The sequence below is a fragment of the Macadamia integrifolia genome, unplaced genomic scaffold (genome assembly GCF_013358625.1).
Source record: "Macadamia integrifolia cultivar HAES 741 unplaced genomic scaffold, SCU_Mint_v3 scaffold2071, whole genome shotgun sequence".
Classification (NCBI taxonomy): Eukaryota; Viridiplantae; Streptophyta; class Magnoliopsida; order Proteales; family Proteaceae; genus Macadamia; species Macadamia integrifolia.
This window is the reverse complement of record NW_024868494.1, coordinates 57,638-82,330: the sequence shown is the minus strand read 5'-3', so window position 1 is coordinate 82,330 and position 24,693 is coordinate 57,638. Positions and strand designations below refer to the sequence as shown.

The window sequence follows — 24,693 nt, the reverse complement described above, 5'->3', positions numbered from 1 at the left end:
GTTTTTTTTTTTGTTCATTACTTCTCATTCTTTATGATTTTGGGGTTTTGATTTTTTGGCATTGCTCGAATTCTGCGGGAGAAGCTATTTTTGATGGTTTCAGGGTTTGGTTCAACGATTTCACTGTTATTGGTGTTCCTGCCCTTTCGATCTAGTTCAAGTACTATCTTTTATGTGAAATTGTTTGATTGGGCTTCAGATTCGATCTCTCTCTCCCTTTTCTGATTATGGTTTTATGTTCTTAGTTACCCCCCTTTTTCTTGGTACCCTTGCTCTATGGTTTTGTTTCGTTAACGTTGGGATGGCCAATTATGGTATAGAGTAAAGATGACGATCGGTGCTCCCACCAGTGACTAAGACTATGATCGAGCTACAAGGGTGAAGCAATTCAATGAGTCCAAGATCGGAGTTAAAGGCCTTGTGGACTTCGGCACTGCCACATTCCTCCTTTCTTCATCCACCCACCCGAAACCTTCATCTCTTCCAGTGAGAGGTCCTAGAATGGGATCAGCACACAAGATGGTTGGAAGAAGTTCTGATGGAGATATTGTCAGAAGCTCGGACCAGCGGTGGGATGCTGATGTTAGCATTTCAGATGATATGGGGTTAAGGGGTGCGTGTAAGTGAGGGCAATATCGGTACTCCCTTATTTTTAAGGGAAAAATGGTATTTAGAATAAAAATAAACTGCTAATGTTAGCATTCATGGTATATTCTGTAACACTGACTGACGATAGGGGGTCTGAGTCTAATTTGATGAAAGAGAGGGGGTGCCCCTCTAATATTGGCATTCTCCAAGGGGTGGCGTTGTAAATTATCCTTATATTTTTTATGAAATTATTGAATATAATTAAGTATAATATATTTTCTAAATTGTTGATGATTTTTTGATAATATATATTAAAGTATCTCAAAACTAACACATTAAAGACCATTTAAGGTTTTATTGATACATTATCCTATTTAATGCCCAATTATAATCTAATTAGTTCTATTAGGAAAAGTCTGATTAAGCTAGGAACTTGATTGAGACCAATCAAGACCGGTTCATTATTTAAATAGGTAGGTCACAATCTAAGGCATACCCCGGCCAAGCCCGACCGAGACCATCCCAGCCCGACCGATTGACACCCCTCCTTACCAAAAAAAAAAAAAAAAAAAAAAGTACAGTCTAGGGTTCAAGTGAAGATTCTGCCCGATTCCGGATCAGATCCGTCTACGCACCTGATCCGGATACCGATTCGTTGTTTTAAAACCCTGGCGGACAGAACGAAGGCCTTCCCCGGATGAATGCCATAAACCTGAAGACTGAAGTGTGGAAACCTTCCTAATACTATACAGATAAGAGAAGGGAAGCAAGCGCGGCTTCAATGGAAGCGTTGAAGCATCTCGGGGTAGGGGTATGCTTTAGCCCTAAACCAGAGACAAAGAGAAAGAGGATACCCAGCAAATTCAAGCTCATCAATGGGGTTGGCAATGGCGGTGCGAACACTGATACCTCCATGACCACCTTCTACGCCAGCAACCACAAATGGGCTGAACGCCTTCTTGGTGACTTCCAATTCCTACCCTCTACCTCTCCCCCTGACACCTTCGATCGCCATTCCACTTCCTCCTTCTCTTCTTCTTCTTCGGTTCTTCCTCCAACTGCAGCTCCGGAGCGATTTGTTTCTCTTCCTATTGATTTCTATAAGGTATTATTGCCTTCGTTTGCTCAATTTCTCGTTTTTCATCTCTCTGTGTGTACATTCAATACAATCATTGATAATTTTGTGCATTTTATAGGTGTTAGGTGCAGAAACTCACTTCTTGGGAGATGGCATCAGAAGGGCTTACGATGCTAGGGTTTCCAAACCACCCCAATACGGCTTTAGCCACGACGCATTACTCAGCCGAAGACAGATTCTTCAAGCCGCTTCTGAAACTTTAGCAAACTCCCGGTCAAGAGCGGAATACAACCAAGGACTCGTCGCTGACAAGGATGGAACGCTCGTCACTGAAGTCCCCTGGGATAAGGTATTGGCCTCTGTTTCAGTTTCCATTTTTATTTTTATTTTTTTCATAATTTGAATTTGTTATTTATACTGTTAGAAATATCACTGGTTCAATTCAATGTAGAGAGAATACGATTGATTCGGAAAATTTCCTCTACGTTTTTAATGCTCTTTGGTAGATTCCGGGAGCTCTGTGTTTGCTCCAAGAGGCGGGAGAGACTGAGGTGGTTCTTCAAGTCGGCAATGGTTTGCTTAGAGAGAGACTGCCCAAGTCATTTAAGCAAGATGTTGTGCTGGCGATGGCGCTTGCCTATGTTGACATGTCTAGGGATGCAATGGCATTGTCTCCTCCAGATTTTATTCAGAGCTGCGAAGTGCTTGAGAGGGCATTGAGGCTCTTACAGGTGAGTGTTCTTGAGATTCACATCTTATTGAGTTGGTCTATTCGATCTGCATTTGCACTTTGTATGAATCGTGGATAGATTTCGATTTCATTCTCTTGCTGAATTAGCTGCTGTTAGTGTTTCTCTAGATGATAACAATTCAAGACCATATTTTATCATTATTTTATTTTATGAATGATCAATGGCTTAGCCACTTTGCCTTCTTATGTTTTCCTTGACTAACCTGTGTTTCCTTAGGCTTCCAGAACAACATTTTCAATTTATGGTCTTTTTTGACAACTGAAGCCTCTTTCTAGCCCCTCTCTGTGAGCAAAGAAGGACAAGTCCTTACGTGTGATCAAGACTTCAACTTATTGGGCCTATAAATAAGAAGACTTATAACCTATTTTACCCAGACAATCTAAAAACTGTGCCCATTTCCAACATGTGTAGACAGATTCTTACACTGATACAGCAGCTTGTGCTGCTGACGTACTACTCTAGTACCACTACTAGCCAACCCCATAAACACACATATAAGCAATTTAATCACTTCCGTATTTTATTTTAAATTTTCTAGATCTCATTATATAGATTAATGTAAATATTTGATCCTTCCATAGTACTGATCGAACAATTTTTGTCAATGGACATTATATGAAGTGAATTGACACATGTGAGTCACCAATCCTATTTTTGGGGCCTAACTATGAGTCCAACACCTTGTGTCCATGTTGGCTTTGTACTACAGCTCGCGTATTGATGTAACACAGCTAGTTTCCAATTATAGATAAGTGGATATTGTGGACTCAACTTATTAAATGATAAATTTATTCTTGAAAGTAATTAATTATGCATTCATATTGAAACTTTAGACCATGACTCCTCAGAGATCAAAGCAGATGTTGGAAGGGATTTTGAGGTTCCTAATTCAGAGATTGTAGTGTTTGCTTGTTTAAAAAAAAATGCATTAAAACTTGGATGACTGAAATATTGTTTCTCTCATGTTGTGAATTTCCAGGAGGAAGGTGCAAGTACCCTTGCGCCGGACTTGCAGGCACAAATTGATGAGACATTGGAGGAAATAAACCCACGTTGTGTTCTGGAGCTTTTGGCCTTACCTCTCGATGAAGAGCACCAAACAAAAAGGCAGGAAGGACTTCATGGTGTGCGCAACATTTTATGGGCTGTTGGAGGAGGGGGTGCAGTTGCCATTGCTGGAGGATTTACCCGTGAAGATTTTATGAACGAAGCCTTCTTACACATGACAGCAGCAGAGCAGGTGTGTGTAATGGACTTTTTCTTTTTCTTGGTAAGAAATTTGCTGTCACCCTTTCTGTATGTGTTGCTTAAAGGTGATTCCTTCTTATTTTGTGCTGTGAAGGTGGATTTATTTGCTACCACGCCAAGCAATATTCCAGCAGAAAGTTTCGAGGTTTATGGGGTGGCACTTGCTCTTGTTGCTCAAGCTTTTGTAGCCAAAAAGCCTCATCTAATCAAAGATGCAGACAACCTGTTCCAACAACTTCAGCAGACCAAGATAACGGCTCTGGGAACCATGATCTCTAACAATGCCACAAGAGCAGATCATGAGGTGAATTTTGCTTTGGAGCGGGGGCTTTGTTCACTGCTTGTAGGAGAGGTTGACGAGTGTCGTTCATGGTTGGGTCTAGACGGTGATAACTCGCCGTACAGAGACCCATCGGTTGTGGATTTTGTATTGGAAAATTCGAAGGATGATGCGGACAATGATCTTCTTCCTGGGCTTTGCAAACTATTGGAGACATGGTTGATAGAGGTGGTGTTTCCCAGATTTAGAGATACTCAATGTATAGAGTTCAAACTCGGTGATTACTATGATGACCCTACAGTCCTTAGATATCTAGAGAAGCTGGAGGGGGCTGGTGGTTCACCCTTAGCTGCAGCTGCAGCCATAGTCAGAATTGGGGCTGGGGCTACCGCAGTGCTTGATAATGTGAAAACAAGTGCACTTCAAGCATTGCAGAAGGTATTTCCTCTAGGTAATAGGGAAGAAGAGATGAGAGGTGAGGAATATTGTGATGAGAACAATTCTGTCCCATATTTGGAAAGTGATAATCTTGTGGAGAAACCTAATCAAGATAATTCTGGCTGTGTCCCTGAGATCTCAGGGAAAATCAATTCTGATGAATTGGCTGGTCAGGGGTTGATCTTTGACAAGATAAAAGATGCAGGTCCGAAGATTGTCTGTGCTGGTGTGGTGGTTGGACTACTGACTATTGCGGGGCTGAAGTATTTCCCGGCTAGAAATGGATCTTCAATTCTACGTAAAGAAGTGGGTTCAGCAATGGCTGCTGACACCATCAAATTAGGTATGGTCCGTAGTACTCCTTTTATTCAATTCTTCCTGTGAGAGAAGTACTGAAACAAGATTTGCAGTTGCTCCAATTAGTTAGGATAAGGCTTATTGAGTTGTTTCATTGAATAATAGTGGTTAAGATTATTAGATTGCTAACTCAGTGAATTATAGATCCTGTTAGTGATTTATGACTGATGACCGATGAGAAGTGTATAATGATTCCGAGTTATGAAGCAGGAGCCTCTAAAAGATGTGACATTCTCATCTTATCTGAGGTAAAGGTGCCTCGTTATGTATATGTGACTCCTTGAGAAAGGTTTAGAAGCATTTCACGCGTCCCATTACTTGTTTGAAACCCTACTTGGTTTCCTCCCTTACAAGTCCAAAGCTTTTTTCCTCATTTATTGGGGTACTTAATTTGAAAGGTTTAACTGCTTAAGTGACCTATCTGAGAAGCAACAGATTGTTCTATCTTGACATATTGAGACGCATCTTAATCAACACTTTCTTACCATCAGAAAGGTTATTTTTATTATTCTTCCCTTGCCTCAAGGAAATTTGTTTCTTTATTCATATTAAAAATAGATTCTTGTAGAAATGTCCTGGATCATTTTTTAAGCAGAGCAGAGCAGTTCATTTTTTAAGCAGAGCACTTTGTTGGATTTCTTCTCCTTCTGTTATTTATGATTTAAGAAGGCTCTTTATTTACTCTGATCTAAATACTGGTGGTACATGTTTCTGCAGATGAAAAATCTGTTGAAGAGATACCTAGAATGGATGCAAGGTTTGCAGAAAGTCTTGTTCGCGAGTGGCAAAACATTAAATCTTATGCACTGGGACCTGATCATTGTCTCAGCAAATTGCCAGAGGTGAGAGAGAGCTCGTCCTGTTTCTGTGCCGCCATTCATTCTCGTGTCAATTGTGTTTCTTTGGTTACCAAACAAATTAAAAATGAAAAAATATTGTGCTTTTCCTTTAGAGGTGATCAGAACACTGTCAAGAGCACCAGATGTCATCCCTTCCTTTTGTTCTAGCCGCAAAGAATCAATGTCCACTCCCCAACTCCCTGGCCCCATTAGAAAAAGAACTAGGTTATTATCCACCCTCATTGCTGGGTGGGAGAGAGAGTGCAGGGAAGGGAGCCTCTCCTTTGTACATACACTTTTGTATAAAAGTGAGATAATTGCCTACCCCTCAGTGGAGCTTGGTCAATTGTCTTGGGCAGTAACAATTCCTAAGGATGCTCTACCATATTCACTGATGGAGGGTGGTGTTGAGGCTGAGTTCTCTCTGAGATAGAAAAAACAAAGCTCGATGGATTTGCCTGAAGGTTAATGATTTGAAATAACTAACTGTAGCTAGTGTGGATATGATATGTTGTTCCCTACTAGGCGCCCTAGCTTGAAATGAAGGTCCCGAATTTGTACTGGGTAGCTGCTGCATAACTTCTCAATTGCACCCCTACTACTGTGACTGGAGAAGCTAATAATGATATTTGTATATTGGCTGGCGACCCAATTTAGGAATACCAATTTGGTTTGTTTGTTTCTTTTTTTTCCTTCTGATGGTAGTTGAACCTGTCCTCTACATTGTTATGTTCTCTGGTCAGGTTTTGGATGGTCAGATGCTGAAGATATGGACAGATCGTGCAAAAGATATTGTCCAACATGGCTGGCATTGGGATTACACATTGTTGGGGCTTACCATTGATAGTGTGACAGTCACCCTTGACGGGCGTCGAGCCCTGGTAGAAGCAACACTCGAGGAGACAGCCCGTCTAACCGATGCAATCCACCCAGAGCATAATGATTCCTATAGTACAACCTACACTACTAGGTATGAGATGTCTTATTCCCAGTCGGGATGGAAGATTACAGAAGGAGCCGTCCTCAAATCATGATTTTAGAAGGGTTTGTGGTTAGTGGGGCTCTCTCTCCCCCTCTCTTCGCTCCCTTGTAAATACAACACTCCAAAGCCACTTTTAATGCTATTAATTATATTTAATCATTTTTCTTTGGTCTTTCAGTAGTTGTCCCAAGGTTAAAACTCCAATTATTACTACTTCATGGGAGCAGTTTCCTTCTCTCAAAGTGAAGAAGGTTTATATAAGGCTATATTTGTTACATGGTAGTTTGGTACTTGATGGATATGTTTTCAAACAAAGGACAATCACTCTCGACTTATTTTTACATAACTCTTAAAAGTTCTAGTAACATTTTACCCAAAAAAAAAAAAGGTTCTAGTAACATAGAAAACTGATGTTTACAAAATAGTTCAATTGGTATCATTGCTCTTCCACCACGAAGGGAAAAGGGCGTGTTTGTAAGCTTGAGCTCCTCTCTGACGCAGGTGGCAGTGCACATCTGATGGTCTGGAACACCTCGAGGTGGCTTGCACGTGTGTGGGGTCTGTGGCCGGGTGCTCCAGGCCGTCAGATGTGTATTGCCACCCTTGTTGCGCCATAGAGGAGCTGGATCCTGCTCTTAGTCCCAAGTCCCAGTACCATTTCCATCAAGAAAATTACATAGTAGCTCTGTCATTCAAGTTCTTACGTAGGACATAGCTGCCCAAAACACAGCGAGAGCAAGGGTGAGTACAGGACCAAAACTAGGAGAGCACTAAAATTAAGTATAATCTGGATGAACATATAAATGGATCTTTAGAGCTTGTTGATTTGAAAATAAAGGTTGATGAACAATGGAAGCACTTTCAATGTTTGATACAAAGAGATTTTTTTTCTAAGTCAAAATTTCATTTTGCTTCAACCAATCCTAACCCATGGATTAGTTTTCTTCAGAGCACGCTGTTTGAATATGAGGATTGAGAGATTGAATACAAGACTTTTTTCTGTCCGAATTTTGAAAATGTCAAAGTAGAGCTTGGACAAAGGCAAAATATCAACATTTTTGTGACAATTTCAAATGGAAGCAGTCTGAAATGTTTGGTTTACAAGAAATGGATTGAAAAGAAAAAGAGAAAATAGAGAGGTCACTTCGATCAATGATGGAACCTAGCTGGTCATGTAACCACCTACCAGTCTACCCCCCACCCATTAATCTGGTGGGTCGAACTCACCCAGACCATTAACTGGAATAATTGCTGATAGGTAGGGTTGATTTTGCCACACCTACCTAACTACAAATGCACTTTTACATTAAAAAAAAAAAAAGGCACATTTACATCTTGTGTACGCAAATGATGACTTAGATTTTGACAGAATATTTGAACCCTCAAAAAAATTAAATTAAAAAAAAAAAATCCAATTTATATCATTAAAAGGAAGGTTTAGAATGCAGGTCCTGTGATTAGATAACTGTTATTATTAATTTTCAAATGATACAACAGAAGCAGAAAATGACAACAATACAACCCCATTATCTTGCTAACCTAAGCAAATTTACAACCCTTCTCTACAATTATCACAGTAATGATAATATAGTGTAAATTAATTCATGCAGTGGAAGGCGCCAATATGAATCTTAATAGTTAATATGACCAGGATCAATCAGTTACCTATCCTACCAGAAAATGACATACTCTGTTTCCAACTGGAAGATCGGTGTGATCGTTGTGGTGTAAAGCTAAGGCCGAACATCTCCTTAAGGGCCTGCCCAGGCTCTAGGAACCCAACAAGCTTTGCAACAATAGTGGCACTTTCCATGACACGGTTCATGTCTTTTGTGTCTGTCCACAGGCGCTGAGCCAATTGTTGCTTCCTTCTTTTTGAGTCTAAACGGATACCCCACTTCTTGTAGAGTTCCTCTCTCTCCTTTTCTGAGAACCTCTTCTGCAATTGCTTGCTGAGCATCTCCCTCTCATAACGCAGAGCCCTTGTGCTGTTTCTCCAAAAAGAAGACTTGTCAGGATTCTCTTAGCAGAACAATAGAACAATAAATCTCTTGTGCTTGGGTTTTGATGAATGCCAAAGTACGTTCAAAGATTTAAAATCAAAACCATTAGTTGCAACTCCAAGTGAACAAGATAATGATTTAGTACCTCTATCCCCCCCCCCCCGCCAAAAAAAAAAAAAAAAAGTTAGAGGCTTAACTGATTTTTTGCAATAATTTATTGAATGAAAAAACTCTTATAAGAAGAACAAGAATGTACCTTGATGCTGGTGTCAGTGCCTGACCATCTTCTCTGGGATTTCTAGCAATATTTCCATTAGAAAATGTGTCCTTAAGGAAGGAAAGTCTTCTGATCTCTACTTCCATGTAAATGGAATCTGTTGGATCGCCTTTGAAGAGCAGGATGAAGTAGGTTCTGTGGACCAATGATACATTACAAGCATGCCAAAGTTCAATTATCTCTCTCTGCTGCCTCTCAAATTCTAGACGCCAACTTGGAGGTGATTCTGAAGGATCCTGCATTGGGTCTAAGCCCACATCCTTAACAGTCTTTGCAGACTCATTAGGCTTTGATTCTATCTCCTGGAATCCAACACAAAGAACCTCGTCAGATATATGCAAAGGAAGTTAAAATCCACAAAACATTTTGACTTTTCCTTATTGCTGTGGAAAATTAATATCACGCTACCTTTCAGGTTTTCTACCCTTTATAAGAGAAGTTCCACCAGTTTCAAGAAGAAAAAACACATATTCAATAAATAGAGAGTCAGAGTGACAATTGTTGACAGACTAGGGTTCCAATCATAGTATTTAGCAGACTAGTTAGCCACTAGCAAAAGGTGCATTTGACTACTTCGCATGAAAAAGAAGAGGAAAATGCATGATTTGAGAGCTGAGCATTTGCAAACCTAGTATATACATGCGCATCATGATGTCACTTTCTATTGCTATTTTAAGTACAACCCAGAAGGTTAGGTTGTGATCAACAGTCGGTTTCCAGTGAAAATTGAAACTTCTTCAAATCCACCGCAGCAGCCGCTGTTAAATGAAATTCCAAGAGTGGTTGTTCTAATTGTTATGAAACCTATCGCCTGTAATTTGGAGTTAATCTACATGCACACATGTTTTAAAAATAAATCCCAAAGATAGGTCTTCAGATTTTAATCAAGATGTATGAAAGTTTTTGAGTTTAATTAAAATGGATGAAACATCAATAGGTAGAAAGGGACAATGTACAAAATAAATTACTTAATTCCCCACTCACACACAAAGCAAGAAAGTTTGGAAAACACAGAATGGGATACAACCTCTTGTACTCTATGGAAAAATATAAAATTAAGAAGCCAAATAACTTATATAATAATACACTGAAAATGGCATACCATTGGTAATTAGTATGTCGTCTTCAGGAATAAATTGAAAGATTTAGTGATTTGGATTATTCAGCTAAATTTGTATCTTGATAAAAGTGATGAGAATTATCCAGATGTTACTGATGGCTAATTTTCTGGACATACATATTAAAGGAGCAGAAGAAAATTCTTTTTCTTTCCCCCTAACAGTTAATTTTTCAGGATAACAGTTACTAACAATCAAATGGTAATTTCTGCATATTTGACAGCGTAGCCAACCACATTCGCAAGTTCGTGTACAAAAGTGGGTATTACATATAATAAGTAGAAGATGCAAGTCTTGTTTTGGAATATCAATGTTATAGAAAATTTTGGATATCACTAATATATGATCCGTGAATAGTACCACAGATCCACAGGGTCGGCAGCATGGCAGGAATCTAAAAGATGCAAATTCTTAGATGGTACATGATATAACAATGTCTTGGATATTCCAAATATATCATGCGGTTCACTAGGTTCGAGCTAAACTATCAACAAGAGAAACTAAAAAAGGTTTTATCTGCAAAAAATGGAACTGTAAGAAAGGCTTGAGAAAAAGGATCACCATATACAAAAAGAAAGGGTGTCCAAGAACAAGAAGATCACAAAGGGAATAAAAAATATTCTATAAAAAGGTGTGATAAATGAAAATAACATCCTTACCTGACCATCAAGAAGCTGCTTCTCATACTGAACTTTGGCCATTTCCTTCAGTCCTGTAACAAAAGTATGGTCACTAGTAATGTCCTCTTCAGGTGAGGTTTTGACGTTCTGTACATTTGGATCATCAATGACAGAACTCCCTTCAGATGTCTGGGAACCTTTACTTGAAAACCTTTTGACATTGTCACCATAATTTAATACAGAAAACTTCCCATGGAAGACCTCAGGTCTTCCAGAGAACTCTCTCTCAAACCTGTTAGGTGGTGTGTGCTCATTCTGGTCCCCACCCTCATAATAGGGAGTGGATGAGCTAATCATGAGAGCAGCTCTACAACTTCTGCTCCTGGTCAACTGCAATCTTCTAGAGCTAGACATGTCAGCTGGAGACCATGGAGATGTTTCATCAAGGTAGGGATTGACAAGGCAGTTAATGGTTTTTTGCACATGATGGAGTTTTTGCTCCAGTGCACTATACATAAAATCCTTCATATGCTTCAATTCTACATCTCCCTTCTTTGGGGATGATATCAACACCTGATCTGTTGCATCTCCATTCCCAGTCTCTGTCAAAGATAATATGCCTTCATTCTCTTCAGGTGACAAAGCATTTGGTTCTATATTTCTGACCTCATTAGATTCCTCCATCTCAATGCATCTGACTTCTTTACAAATGTCTTCAGAATCTTCAACAGCTTCTTCTGCAATCTCCTCCCAACCCTGACATGGATCAGGCCCAAGAAACTTTGAACTAGTGGTAGATAGTCTTGGGGAGGTGCCATCAGACAGAAAATGGTTCTCTGAAATCTCAAGAAGCTGTGGATATACAGAATTATTCACACTGTTACTGTCAGAATACCAAGATGTATTGTTTCTTGCAACACCAATGGCACAGTGTGGATCCTCCAAAATTGATGACTCTGATATTGACTTTACATCTTCCCATGCAGTCTGTTCCTGAAATTTATTTAGAATGAATATCAAATCTTGACTGAGAAAGGAAAAACACTATTTAGTAGTTGGGACAACCGATGAATGAACAAGCGAGTAATCTTTTCATGTTAGTAAAAGATAAATACCAATATTTTAGAATTCTGATCATCACCAATAACTTGTAACAGATCATGAAGTCGCGATTGAGCAAGATCACGCTGCTGAATGAGCTCCCTTGTCTCCTTCTCCATCTGCATAAGAAGATAGGCAATCCCTGTTTAACCAATAAGAATTTGTTGATAGCTAAATGTATGACTACTCTGGAGGTACATCTCAGTATACCTGAACCCATTTCAACCATAGTTGGAAAACTTGGCATGTCAATCTCTGGCTCAGACAAGCCCAGGTGTTATCTTGACTTCTCAAGTCAAGGATCAATTTAATTGGCTAGGCTAAGAAAACTGCTTTTATTGCTAGCTTTTACATACTTTTTCATTGAGTTCGACTCACCCAAGTCCATACTGCCTTGGTCGAGGCACTTTTATGATACATGAAACAAATATCTAGTTACATGTTTCTCGAAAGAAAATTTCTTTATCTGTATACTAAAAAAGGGCCAAAATCAGGTGGAAGTCTCACTTTGGCAGGGTCCAATGAGGGTTGATTGCCCAAACCTTTCACAACTTGCACAAAGTGGCCATTCTCAAGACTCAAACCCACATCTTCACATGGGTGTACTAAATAATATCTGAGCAGTTTTCTGCTCATTCATACCATGACCTGCCATACCCAAACAAAATAAATGGAAGATTGCTTTAGGTCAAATATTCTCCAACCAGGGTTCCGAAGGGCCATCTATACTAGCATCCAATGGGGCATAAAAAGGCTGAAAGTCATGCTTTAGCAGGGTCTGAGGAGGGGTGGATTGAAACTACTCCTAACCTTAGCATTATTGTTGTACAAAGACTCAAACCCACATCTTCAAATTAAGAGGCTGAGCTTTTACCATCTAACCATGCAACAGATCCAACTAGCCTTCTGGCATATATCTTTATTAAAAAGTACCTCTGATTTTCTTTGCAAGAGACTGTGAACATATTAACGTGCATTGGTTGATAAGAAAAATAATTTAGAACCTTTGCGATCTGAAGGTCTTTCTCTCGCAATATTGCCTGGGAATCAGATGTTGCACAAGCTTGCCCTGGATTTCTCAATTCACTCTCCAGTCTAGCCAGTTCTTTTTGCAAATGCTTTACCAGTGCCTTGTCAGACATAACTACATTGACTTGTGCATTGGTAGCCACTTCGTTTGCACAGCTTGCAAATAGAAGGGTATTTCTGGACTGCTCAACATGGCTTCGTGCAGGACTCACGGTGCAAATGATGGCAGTTCTAGCATTTCCTCCTAAGGAGTGTTGCAGTATGCGTGTTAACTTAGAATCTCTGTAAGGAACATGTCCATTTCTTCCTTTGCTGCAAGATTTGATAGTTTTGAAGGACTAAGTAACAAACAGAATAACCATCTCAACTCCATTATGAAATCAATGTCCAGAAAAAGACAAAAATATCATAGTACAACAAAAGAGAACAATACGTAAATAAACAGCCTCAGGTCCTCAACCAAACAAAATACACAATTTAGTAGGGTTCTAACCATTTAAAGCATTATGTCTTATATAATACTAAAGTAAGATTACACAATATTTGAAGCGACCAACTCTTCTTGATCAAAGTAGCAAAAGGTTGCACATTGTTGATGGGTCGTGTAATGAAGGTGGGCATATTAGGTCCGGCTAAATAAACGCTAGTGCTCTAGTTCTGTTGTCTCTGGCTATTCAACCGTTCAATTTCTTTTTATTTTTTAATAAAAGAATGATTTTATTGTATTTCAGAGTGGAAAAGAAAGAAATATTGAAAGAAAAAAGGTCAAAGATCTGATAATAAAAAAAAAATAATGAATTGCGCGACTAAAATGAACAACCCTAAGCCACAGGACAAAGGCCAAGAGGCAGAGAAAACAAATATAACCAATAATAACAACCAGATTGGCATGCGAGACAGACTAAAGGAGATCGCTAAATTTCAGGCTTTCCCTATTGGGGCTCCAAGACGCATGATGAAAAGATAAAAGGCAAATAGTCTGATGATGAGATAGGTCGACACAGGTTGAGGTAAGGTTTTTCGCTAGGGCATTTTCCAACCACCAGTTGAGATTTCTGCATTTCAATATATTGGCTTAAACATCAGCCTTTTATAATAGAATTTATTTCGGTAACAAAATATTTAATGTAATCAGTTCCAGAAGAGGAAATTCTGCAGTGAATCTCGAATGCGTCCACAAATATCGGATTCAACTAATTCAGCGCCCAAAGTCCAAGGCTGCTGGTTCCAGCAAGCCCAGATCCAGAACAGGCCAGTTCTGGACCAAAAATAATGTCTTTTAGCAGGAACATGCATGGGGTATATATGTTAGCCTCTTTTTTTTGAGGGGGGGGGGTGTAGGGGTATATGTTTGTCTTTGTTTTCACTTATGGGGGATATTATGCAATTCTTTAAAAAAAATTGAAGAGGAGTTAAGTAGGTCCAGACATTGGTCAATTATAGGAGTTTAAGGAGCCTCACATTTGATCTCTAAATAAGTTTCCGTTTTGGTTAGTCCTATCAAGTCTAAGATGACTTGCAAAAATGAAATCTTTACTACTGTATTTATATCCCACAATTTACAGTTTTGAAGTATTAATATTCTAGCTTTTTTTTAGGGATTGCTCTCCTCTTTTTATAATTATTGCTTCCCTCAATATTCTTTATCTTACCCTGTTCTGCTGCTTCTCTTTCTCGTTCTTCTTCATCTTCTTCTCTATATAGCTACAGTTTCTTCAAGTTTTCTACAAATGATTGATATTTCAAGCCTCAGTTAGAGAAAGCTCATCCAACAACTCATATTTCTGGTTCTAATTTCGTTCAAACAATGCCCTGTCTTGGTGTGATTTCTGCTACTCTCTTGACACTGAAACTCTCTAACTTTAATTATATCCTTCTATTACCGTTCCATGTTTTCTGTTAGTACTGGTATCACCAGAATTGCACCCCTGTTATCAATAAAGAAATCTGTGATTCTGGTTTTAGTAGAAAGGTCTGATCCCTGAGAGAACATGATTTGAGTTTCTGGGGCTTTGGATCACTTTTGTTTGAGAGACCTCAAATTCTCTCCTTGGCTGTAGTTCTATTTGTGCTTTCATGGGTAATTTCTGTCAGTATAAATCATTATTTTGAGTTTCTATTCTTTCTTCTATTAATACCAGTTCTATTTATTTCACATATCAAATCTGTTCTCACACTACTACAGGTAATCCAGTTTCCTATATCCCTAGTACATACATTTTCTTGGTCTACTTATGCCCTATTTTAATTGCTTCATTAATCCTATATGCTATGGGGCGGAATGTTGGGCAGTCAAGAAGTGTAATATAAATAAGTTGAGTATGGTAGAGATGAGGATGTTGAGATGGATGTACGGCAAAACTAGGAGAGATAGAGTGAGGAATGACTGGGTCAGAGCTGATTTAGGAGTTGCCTCGATTCAGGACAAGCTCCTAGAATATCGCTTAAGGTGGTTTGGACATGTCCAACGGAAGCCTTGGGATGCTCCAGTGTGGACGTGTGACCAGATCAGGACAGATGGAGCTAAAAGGGCTAAGGGCAGGCCCAAGTTAACCATTGATGAGTTGGTAAGGAAAGAAATGCAGAGGCTAGGCCTTGATCCTAGTATGACATCTAACAGAGCTATTTGGAGGACAAAGATCCTGTCACAGATCACTTGTAGATGGGATGTCCTGGAGGTTTTGCTTTGCTTTTTCCTTCCTTTCTTTTTCGTATTACCCACTCGCGGATCTATGTAGCCGACCCCATTTGCTTGGGAAAAGGCTGAGTTGTTGTTGTTGTTGTTGTATTAATCCTGATATAGATTAGGGGTCAGTTGCTATCTGCAATTGGAAACCTACTATTTCACTTCTTACACACCCATTACATTTAGTAAATATCAGATGAAAACTGTTGCTTTGTTGTTATCCAAAAGTGTATTAACAGTTCGAGAATGTAAGAGTTTGTGCACTAATGTGAGAAGTAAGTACTTAATTTCTGTTTTCAAAATTTTAGCTAAAGTAAGAATTTCCATTACTGATACAGCAACAATATAAGGTAAATAAGAAACAATGAATGGATGCAGGCACATGAAGAAACATATTTAGAACTTCATTAAATAATTGACAGAAACCTCAAGATCAATCTAACCTTATATGAAATCCTAAACAACATGATGGAATGACCAACATTCAAACTTTTCTAGTGATCTTTGGTTTGCAAGTAGTAATATATGACACAGGCTGGAGTCCTCTTAGACTAGTAAACATGCAAAGGCAACAAAAGTCAGTCAACCTTAGTTTGCGAATGACAGTTCCCAGGGTGAGTAAGCTGCGATTTATGTGGCAGCCTTCTTTTAATCTTGTTCCAGCTGATAATGCCTGTGATGCACGCTCACTTCCAGCCAAATCAACAAAATTCTGTACAAAAGGATACATCAGAGAAGATTTGCTGGACAAATATCTTTTAGCTGACCATCAGCCCTTGGCAGAAGATAAACTAATTCTTACCACACTAGCAGCAAGTGTACTTAAATTGTCCTTGCCAAAGAATTCACGAGCAGAACTTTCAATAGTCTGCAGCAGTCCATCAGGAGAAAGGGTCATATTAAAATTCCAGGAAATTTTAACTTGTTTGTTGGGATAAGGGCCATACCAGTCTCAGAATTTGATGAGATCTGGAGCTGTTTTCATTAAGGGATGTCTCACCTATCTGTCTTTGAGCTGCAAGAAACGATACTATAGATAAAGATATGCAACCATCAAGAAAGACACTACCATAGAAAAAAGAATGCCCTTACCTTCACAAATGGATAGGAGTTCCTGTACATGGTTCCAATCCCTTACAGTTTCTTCAATAAGTTTTTCCACAATAGTCCCCCTCTGTTGATTTTAAGTACTTGTTAGCAAGGCAAATAAGCGAATTAGATGCAAAAGTTACATAAAAAGTAACATTCACCTCCGGATCATCTAGAAGCCTTAGCGGGGTAGCATCTGCACTGAGGAGGTCCCTGACAGATTCATTGTAAATTTCCATTGCAGAGAATTTCAAAACAAATTCCCTCTCTGGATGCTGCAAAAAAAATTAACACCGCTCCTTATAGAGGTACTAACTAACTTAAGGAATAAAAGGCTAATTGGAAGAGGAAAGAGGCTGGTGAAACTAGAGCTTCAATTACCCTTTCTATGTAATCATATATATCTGCCAAAGTATACTCGGTAATTCCACCCATGGTGTACGTCTTTCCACTGCTAGTTTGCCCATATGCAAAAATACTCGCTGAAGAAATAATTTTGTTGGAATATAAATATATATTTTTTTACTTGTCAATGGAAAAATAAGTAAAAAATCAGCACACATAAAATGTGCGGACAAGAAGATTATACTCACAGTTAATACCACTGACAACAGAAAGAACAACCTCCTTGGCTGCTTCCTCATAAACCTGCCTCGTGGAGCAGTCACAACGAAATACCCTGTCTATCGCAGAAACAATCCAAATCCCCCCCCCCCCCGGGGCGAAAAAAAGGAGATGAAGAAGTAAAGATCAGAAGAATGGCTACCACAAATAATTCTGAAGGAACCATGAAACCTGAGAAATAATCTCTATTCTGAAAAAGTAGATCATAATCAAACCTTAAATGGAAACTACCTTCTTTTGACCACTAGACATATAAGACATATATTCTGATGAATTTTGGAAAGGGATCTGATCCATTGCACAATTACACTCAAATATGATAGACAATCGAGTAATTTAGCATTTAATGACAGAATTTTACATGATTTAACAAGTGGAGCCTCGAAGGGTAAAAATAACTGAAAAGATAAAAGTAACAGTAAACAAAAAAATTCAAAATATTAGGAACGCAATGACTACAATAAAGAAGAGCATCATCAGGAAACCCGCTAATCTCCAAAAAGTTAGAATTTCTGATATACTACTCCGCAAACTACTCACATCTCTACCGCCTAGATCATCAGGTTTACACCCAAATTGAAGTATGCACATACAGAGGATACACTAAATTATAACAAACAAAGGGATAAGCTTCTATTTACCAAATGTATAGGCAGATGGGTACATAGATCGCTCTGGAAGGCTGTTCCTGAATATGATCGTGTTATCATTAATGCATTCCCAATCCGATGGGTCATTCCTGGCAACTTCTTTAGCGTTAAGAGGCCTCAGCCTCACAGAAACAAAAATCTTTTCCCCACTAGCACCCGTTCCCTGTGGTTTCTCCAACCGTGGCGGTTCCTCTCCATCGATCGACCCCATATCTTTCCGTCCTCCCTTTCCTGAACCACAAGAAAAGAAGCAAGAAGATAAGCGTCGTAATTAAATATAATGTTCACGGTGGGGAAGAAATGCAGAATACTTACAGCTTTTCGTCGCGGGCTAAAGTTTTACAACAAAAACCAGGCCCCTCACACCTTCATTATCTGCAACAACTAGCTAATCATAGGTTTGTGCACATTAAGGCATGTCGGTCACTGTTTTGTCTCATGCCCGGCCGCTAACTATAATTTTTATCTTCCTCCTTCGGAAACGATGGTTTGAATGTCAGAAGACCCGGAACAGATAAATTTCTAAATTCGCGACCTCTGATGCTTTGAGACGAAATAACGATGTTTTATATATTTTAATGGCTGGTGATGTTTGTATTTTCTGAGATGACCTCGCATCCCAGACTGTCTCACTTTGTTTTTTTATCCCGCCTTCTCTCTCTCTCTCTCTCTCTCTCTCTCTCCGCTTCTGAAATTTCCGTCAGTTCTGGAACGGAATGTTCTCAGTTGTTTTCAAGGAACGGTATTGACCTCAGCTGAGATCTTCGCCAACTCTTCCTGCGACTCAGTTCGAGCAAATTGCGGATGGAACCTTCAGAAACGACTGTACATTCTCTGACTTCTGCACATATGATTGTGACCGTCTTCAAAGGTTAAACTTCCACCTGCAAAAAATTCAAAAGCATAATTCAATTATGCCGGTTTTCCCCAAAAAAAATCAAATAAATAAATAATTTCGAATAACATCCTATAGAACAGTAATCGACAGAATCTCTTCTGTTCCAATTTTGAAACGTTTCCCTCCAAAACCAACTTCCGACCAAAACTAATGTATTTACCTATTTTCCGCTCCCAGATCTCGCAAATTAGTCGGCAAAGATCTTGAGAGCTAATATCTTTTCGCAATTCACAAATGTATCACATCTCCAAACTCACTCTGATCTCATTAACATCAGCTTCAAACTACAGATCTGCAATACTCTTCGTAATTAGGGAAAAAAAAAGTTTCTCAAAATCCAGAAAGTATATCTTCTTCCAAAGAACCAATCTCCTATGTTTCTCGAATCCTCAAACTTCCTCCACCTCGATCTCAGAAGTTAATTGGACCTTCACAAATCGAATGTTGAAAGATCGATTAAAGAGAAATTGAAAAAGATAAGGAGAATAGAATTAGAGAAGGTAAACGAATCGAAGTAAAAGAAAAATGTCGATCGATCAAAGGCTTTCCGCCAGATTGAATTGAAGGGGAAGCAGGAGAGGAAAGAGGTTGAAATTTGTAACAGTAAAACTACCGTCCCTCTCTGTCTCTCTCCTTCTCTGTCTCTTTCTCTTTAAAGAAATTTTTTTTTTCTCAGATTATAATTTAAAGGCTCCGGCGGAGCAGCGAAAGCGAAGGGGTGGCGACGAGGTCAAACATGGTTTGGGTAGTTCAAACATCACTTCTTCCGTTCGTTGGCTCTGATATCTTAATATTAGCCTTTCAAATAAAACCGTTCCCGGGAACAGAATTGCACAATTATCCTTTGCGGATATTTCTCAATCGCCTGATTTTAGTTTATAATTATTCCAAACTCCATATGAAAACTTTCTTATCGGAAAACCCCTTCCCAGGTCCCAAATGTAATAAATTTTCACCTCTCCATTTTCCTTCCATTTTTTAAATTTCTAAATTTACCCATTTTAGCCAAGGAAGCCCGTGCTCGCCCAATGGCACCTAATGTATAATAAAATAGGAGAGGGTTCCTATAACGAATTTTCCTTTTTCTTGTTTATTTTATTTATTAATTTATTATTATTATAAACAAAAAAAAAAAAAAAAACTATGAACTTAATAAAAAAGTTGTCTACATCGATGTCAACTTATTGACATATCTTGTTTTTGAAAAGTAGTTATCATATATTAATGGGAAGTGATATTTTTTAAAAAAATATTTATTTTTATAAAATTTGTAATATAAATTGTTCGGCTCTACTTATAATTGGGAGAGTACATATTAATGTCTACAGTACCAATATATATACATAGATATATACATGGAATATGTACCAATAGAAAATAAGGTATTTGATTAAATTAGACTATGAAATTTGACATACGGTTAATCTAAACCATGTATTCTCTGCCCAACAATTATCAAAATAAATGTTTTATAATTTTTAAAAAAACACTTGACTTTCTGTGACAATAATAATTTGTTGTTTTAAAAATTTATTTTACCACTTGATCGGCTCACCACTTTAATCTTAAGAGAAAAAATTTATACACACCACCAATAATGAGGCCTATGAAGGGTAAGGATTTAGTTCTCGGTATCAGTATTAGTCTTTATTGATATTGATATGATATCAATTTGGATTGCATTGATCCATATTCGTCAATTTTGCCTTTATTTTTAAGAGAAAAAATATATTTTATTTTACAATTTTACCCCTAAACTGATATTGATTATCAATCAAGATCAATCAAGTATCAAAATCGTTATCAGTTGATATAAATCCAATAAAGTCAATCCAATTACTTAGAAACATGACGAGGGGTTGAAAAATTATGTCATTCATATAGCGTCCAATTGTAGCCCATATAGTTTTATAAGTGGATAGATTTCAATCCAACGGGGAAAGGGCTTCTATGGCATGTGGTGTCCTGCATCAAGACAGTATGATTAGGACCGACAAAGGCTTACAGATGGTCAGATGGTGGGGCCAGTTTTGACCCAACGTAGATTACAAGACCAATATAAAGAACAGAACAAACAAATACGAATTTCCAAATGAAAAGAAAGTGGCCACGTGATGAGACGGGATACATCTTATCATTTGTTCCTCATAAAGTACAAATTCATTGTATCCCTTTGTCAGCAACCGCATGTGCCACGTTGTCGAACTAAGCAATCCACTCCCATGTGCATGCAAGTGTGCAACAGTGAAAAAGGCCAAGCGAAAAAGCGAAAAAGCGAAAAAAAGCGACAAAGCGAAATTCAACCTCGAGCTTTACAATATTAAGGATGAATTGGGATTGAGGAGAGGGTTCCCTTCTACCAAAATAGAGGAGAGGGTTCCTAAAAACGAATATTCCATGTCACACCAATCAGGATCCAGAGAATAGTATTCCATATTATTAAGGCTGAAAAAAAAAAAATAGACATAAGAAACGCATGAGCCAATGGGAGGACACACGATGGGGGTAATGCGGTCATTTCACATTTGCCTATGTCTGAATCTTTCCTACACGAAGCTGGAAGAGTTCTTTTTTTCTAAAAAAAAAAATATATGTATCAATATGTCAAATTATCCAAAGCAAAGATACTTCTCACAAAACTACCTACAACAATGTTGTGAACGGATAAGTTCATGTACGAGAATGTTCTCATACACTCCTGATCTGTAGATATAGAATCTATTAAATGAAGAGAGATAAAATTAATTTTATATCCATGAACCATGACCGTTCTCATATATTCTCGTACGTAAACCTTATATGCTCTCAACAATGCTCTCATGATCAATCAATGTATTTTTTGATCGTTTTGCCTTGGTTTCCTCTACCTCCCTTCTCCAATCACCATATCCACACTACAAGTAGTTGGTTGATCTCTTATTCAGACCCCTCCAAACTTGACCTCACCTCTCTTAGTCTCTTAGGTTGAGCTAAGATCACATTCTCCTCCTTTCCTTCTTCTTTGGTATACTAGCATAAAGAAGGAGGATCAAAATCAATTAATTAGTTTTTGACTCTCTCCTATGAATTTGTTCAGACATAATAAGAGGAAAATGTTCTCCAGAGAAAATATTAGATAGATCAACGACATGACGACAATTATTTTTCTTTTGGGTAATTTGATTAAATGAAAATTTAAGTGAGTGATTTAATAAATGGAAACTCATATTTAAATACAATCATAAAATTTTCTAAAAAACCATATAAGAGGGCTACATTACACTTTATGTGGTGGATAACTTTTTTTCTCGATGATGTGAGTTACAATGAATGAGTCTCTAGTATGAGTTAGGAAAGTTTGTTTGGGATTAAATTTTTTTTAAGAAAGTGAGTAATAAATTTTAAGTAATTTTAGTAAGTTCAGAAAGAATCGAGAGAAGGAGAGAGAAAGCTAATCATTAGATTATATAATGAGAAGTGTTAGGTAATATTGCCTATTTAGGACAAAATATTATAACTGTCAAGGACTTGCTTTAATATTATACATTATAACACCTAACATATTCATAATTAGTTGATTAGTTGATGTTTCTCATGTCAACATTAGAACATGTCCAGCCTAAAAAATTACAATGGACAAAATAACTTATTTTGACTCCACTAAAAAAAAAAAAAAACTGTTCATTATTTATTAAAGTTGAAATGAGAATTTGCTTTAGGGCTTGGTTCATTTCATCTAATTTTTTTTTTCTCTTGTTTTTTCAATTTCTCGGGTGGTGGCCAGGGGTTTATACTTTAGAACTTAGAAGTAATATTTTTTCTTTTTTTATCAAGTTTTTCTAAAGATATAATGAACGGACGTCATTTCACCATGACCCATCGGCATTGTACAATGGAGAAATATGCATGAGAAAGATGGGGTACATCAAGATTGAGCTGTGAAGGAAAACTTTGCCATTTCTATTTTATGTTGAGCAAGGGTGTCAAATGGTTGATTTAGGGTCTTTTTGATAACGTTTCAAAAAACGTATTTCTGTTGTTTCTGTTTCACGAAACAGTAGAAACGGAACAAAGAGCGTTTGCCAAATTCATTCTGTTTCTCCTGTTTTCATAAATAAAAATCAAAATTTATGGTGATTTTTATTCCTAGAAACGAACATGGCAAATAAGTATGACTTATGGGAACAGCTTTGGTGCCAAAAAATCGTGAAATCCCGGACAAAAAAGCCCCTGCACCCATCTCGACCTCCGACTTCCATCTCAAAGGCATCGCCTAGAGGCAAGAGGTTCTTTACTCCTTCAACCTTGCCCTAAATTCCAGCGATTTGCGACAACGATATCACCCTTAAAACAGAAAACAAGAAGGCTACATTTCGATCAGAGGAAGAGTAATCGATACTAACGTTGACGGAGCTTGAGCCGCATCATCACTCTCTTTAGCAGAAATCATCTTCCCTTCACTTCAATATCAAAATGAGGCATCAATTTCACTGGTTCCAAGTCTCCTTCGTAGCAGACTAACCTTCAACCTGCGAACTTCAGGATTTGGTGAGCCATTTCTTCGAACAAAAAAAAAAATTTACTGATTTGTATTCAAAATCCTTTGATATGGGCGACATATTCGGTTCGGAACAAGGGTTTGCAGAAAAACATAACGAAGAAAGATAGAAGTGCGAGGACAAAGACTTACTTGAATCAAAGGAGGAAGAATGGAAGCTCGCAGTCGGATAAAAGGGTATGCTCTGTGATCAACTCCAACCTGTTTTCTTCTTACAGCATATTATGTAGAATTTGGTGGATCAAAATTTCTAGGGCTTCAAAAGCAATTTCGCTGGTTGCTATCGACTTCAAGAAGCAGAGAAGAAGCTAACTTAGGGTTTATTTTTCTCTATTAACAGTAAGAAAACGAGAGAGAGAGAGAGAGAGAGAGAGAGAGAGAGAGAGAGAGAGAGAGAGAGAGAGAGAGAGAGAGAGAGAGAGAGAGAAAGCGAATTGGAGAAATGGAAGACGAGAGATCGACAAGGAAGTGTTGGGTTTTATAGATTCGATACTAGAACTCAAGATAATCACAACTGACTCGAAATCTTGATCTTCGATAATCAGAGAAGAACCGAAACTAGGGTTTATTTTTCCCTGTTAAACGCAAGAGAACAAGAAAGAGAGGAGAGGGAAACCAGGGATATCAGAAATGGAACATGTGATAACTACAGAAAACGTTTCCAGAAACAAGGTTTACCAAACACCTTCAAATCCGTTTCTAGGAATAGAAATGGGAATTTATGTTTCTGCTGTTTCTTGAAACAGAAATGGTAGAAAGGTTATCAAATGGTGCCTTAGTTTACTTTAGTTGCTTTTTTCCGTGTAGTTTAGTTCAGTTGTCATTTTTTTTCTCTGCATCTATCGATGTCAGCTAGAAATTAGATCAATAAGGGATTGCTTTCTTAAATTTGGTTTGGTTGATTTTGTTTTTTTAATTGATTTCTCTAAACGGATTCTTATTGTTTTTTTTTTTGTTGGGTTCAATTTCGTTTTTTCTATACATAAATAAATGAAATTTAACGTAAAATTTATATATGTTAATAAGTAGCGTAGGTTGTTATTTATAAGAACAACTATTTGAAATCTAAATTATGCTAAACTTGTTGGGATATTTCTAATCTCATTTATGACTTTGTCAATTCATTGATATTTTTCTTTTGGGATTAGGGAATTTTAAAGTGGCTCATATGTTTCTGAAGTTAGGTTTTGATTTTTTTTTTTTTTTTTTTGGTGGGGGTAGGATGTTAGGTTTGGTAGGGACTTATAGGTTTTTATTCGGTGACTGTTTCCTTCTCTTTTTGTGGTTGACCCTGTTTTTTAATCCAAAAAAAATGTTATTATTATGTTTATTTTTACATAAGTTGATATAGTTGCTTTATCAAGAAATAAATAAAAAATTTTAAATATCGAGAATTACTTTTTTTTTTTAATTGTTGACAAGTGATTAATAATTAATAATAATAATAATAATAATAATAATAATAATAATAATAATAATAATAATAATAATAACAATCA

General features: G+C 37.7%; 2 protein-coding genes across 3 annotated transcripts; one reads left to right on the top strand and one right to left on the bottom strand.

The window, feature by feature from the left end:
- The first annotated feature begins 1,272 nt into the window (after positions 1-1,272).
- LOC122065627 (protein ACCUMULATION AND REPLICATION OF CHLOROPLASTS 6, chloroplastic) lies at positions 1,273-6,739 on the top strand. The gene is made up of 7 exons (XM_042629451.1): positions 1,273-1,693; positions 1,785-2,015; positions 2,173-2,397; positions 3,398-3,658; positions 3,761-4,727; positions 5,459-5,583; positions 6,324-6,739. The coding sequence occupies exons 1-7, from the start codon at positions 1,370-1,372 to the stop codon at positions 6,612-6,614; spliced, it is 2,424 nt and encodes an 807-aa protein (XP_042485385.1). The 5' UTR covers positions 1,273-1,369; the 3' UTR covers positions 6,615-6,739.
- A 1,259-nt stretch (positions 6,740-7,998) lies between these two features.
- Positions 7,999-19,405, bottom strand: LOC122065622 (kinesin-like protein KIN-7E). Of its 2 annotated transcripts, none has more exons than XM_042629444.1 (15): positions 18,818-19,405; positions 18,075-18,643; positions 17,751-17,990; positions 17,079-17,168; positions 16,867-16,967; positions 16,647-16,760; positions 16,489-16,570; positions 16,344-16,411; positions 16,199-16,264; positions 15,984-16,108; positions 12,686-13,022; positions 11,696-11,800; positions 10,620-11,567; positions 8,822-9,144; positions 7,999-8,550 (listed from the first exon to the last, which is right to left on the bottom strand). In XM_042629444.1, exons 3-15 carry the CDS (start codon positions 17,968-17,970, stop codon positions 8,220-8,222), a joined length of 2,910 nt encoding a protein of 969 aa, XP_042485378.1. In that variant the 5' UTR covers positions 17,971-17,990; positions 18,075-18,643; positions 18,818-19,405; the 3' UTR covers positions 7,999-8,219. The 2 variants fall into 2 exon arrangements, with proteins under 2 accessions (XP_042485378.1, XP_042485377.1); XM_042629443.1 differs by having other exon boundaries at positions 10,620-11,573; positions 18,818-19,404.
- Positions 19,406-24,693: the final 5,288 nt, after the last annotated feature.

Bases quoted from the DNA above. Each gene is read 5' to 3' on its own strand.
- LOC122065627 (XM_042629451.1), top strand. From the start codon at position 1,370: ATGGAAGCGTTGAAGCATCTCGGGGTAGGGGTATGCTTTAGCCCTAAA. The intron at 2,398-3,397 runs GTGAGTGTTCTT...GTGAATTTCCAG, and splicing joins GGGCATTGAGGCTCTTACAG to GAGGAAGGTGCAAGTACCCT. The intron at 4,728-5,458 runs GTATGGTCCGTA...ATGTTTCTGCAG, and splicing joins TGCTGACACCATCAAATTAG to ATGAAAAATCTGTTGAAGAG.
- LOC122065622 (XM_042629443.1), bottom strand. From the start codon at position 17,970: ATGGGGTCGATCGATGGAGAGGAACCGCCACGGTTGGAGAAACCACAG. The intron at 16,571-16,646 runs GTGAATGTTACT...TAAAATCAACAG, and splicing joins GGCTTCTAGATGATCCGGAG to AGGGGGACTATTGTGGAAAA. The intron at 16,109-16,198 runs GTAAGAATTAGT...CCTTTTGTACAG, and splicing joins GTACACTTGCTGCTAGTGTG to AATTTTGTTGATTTGGCTGG.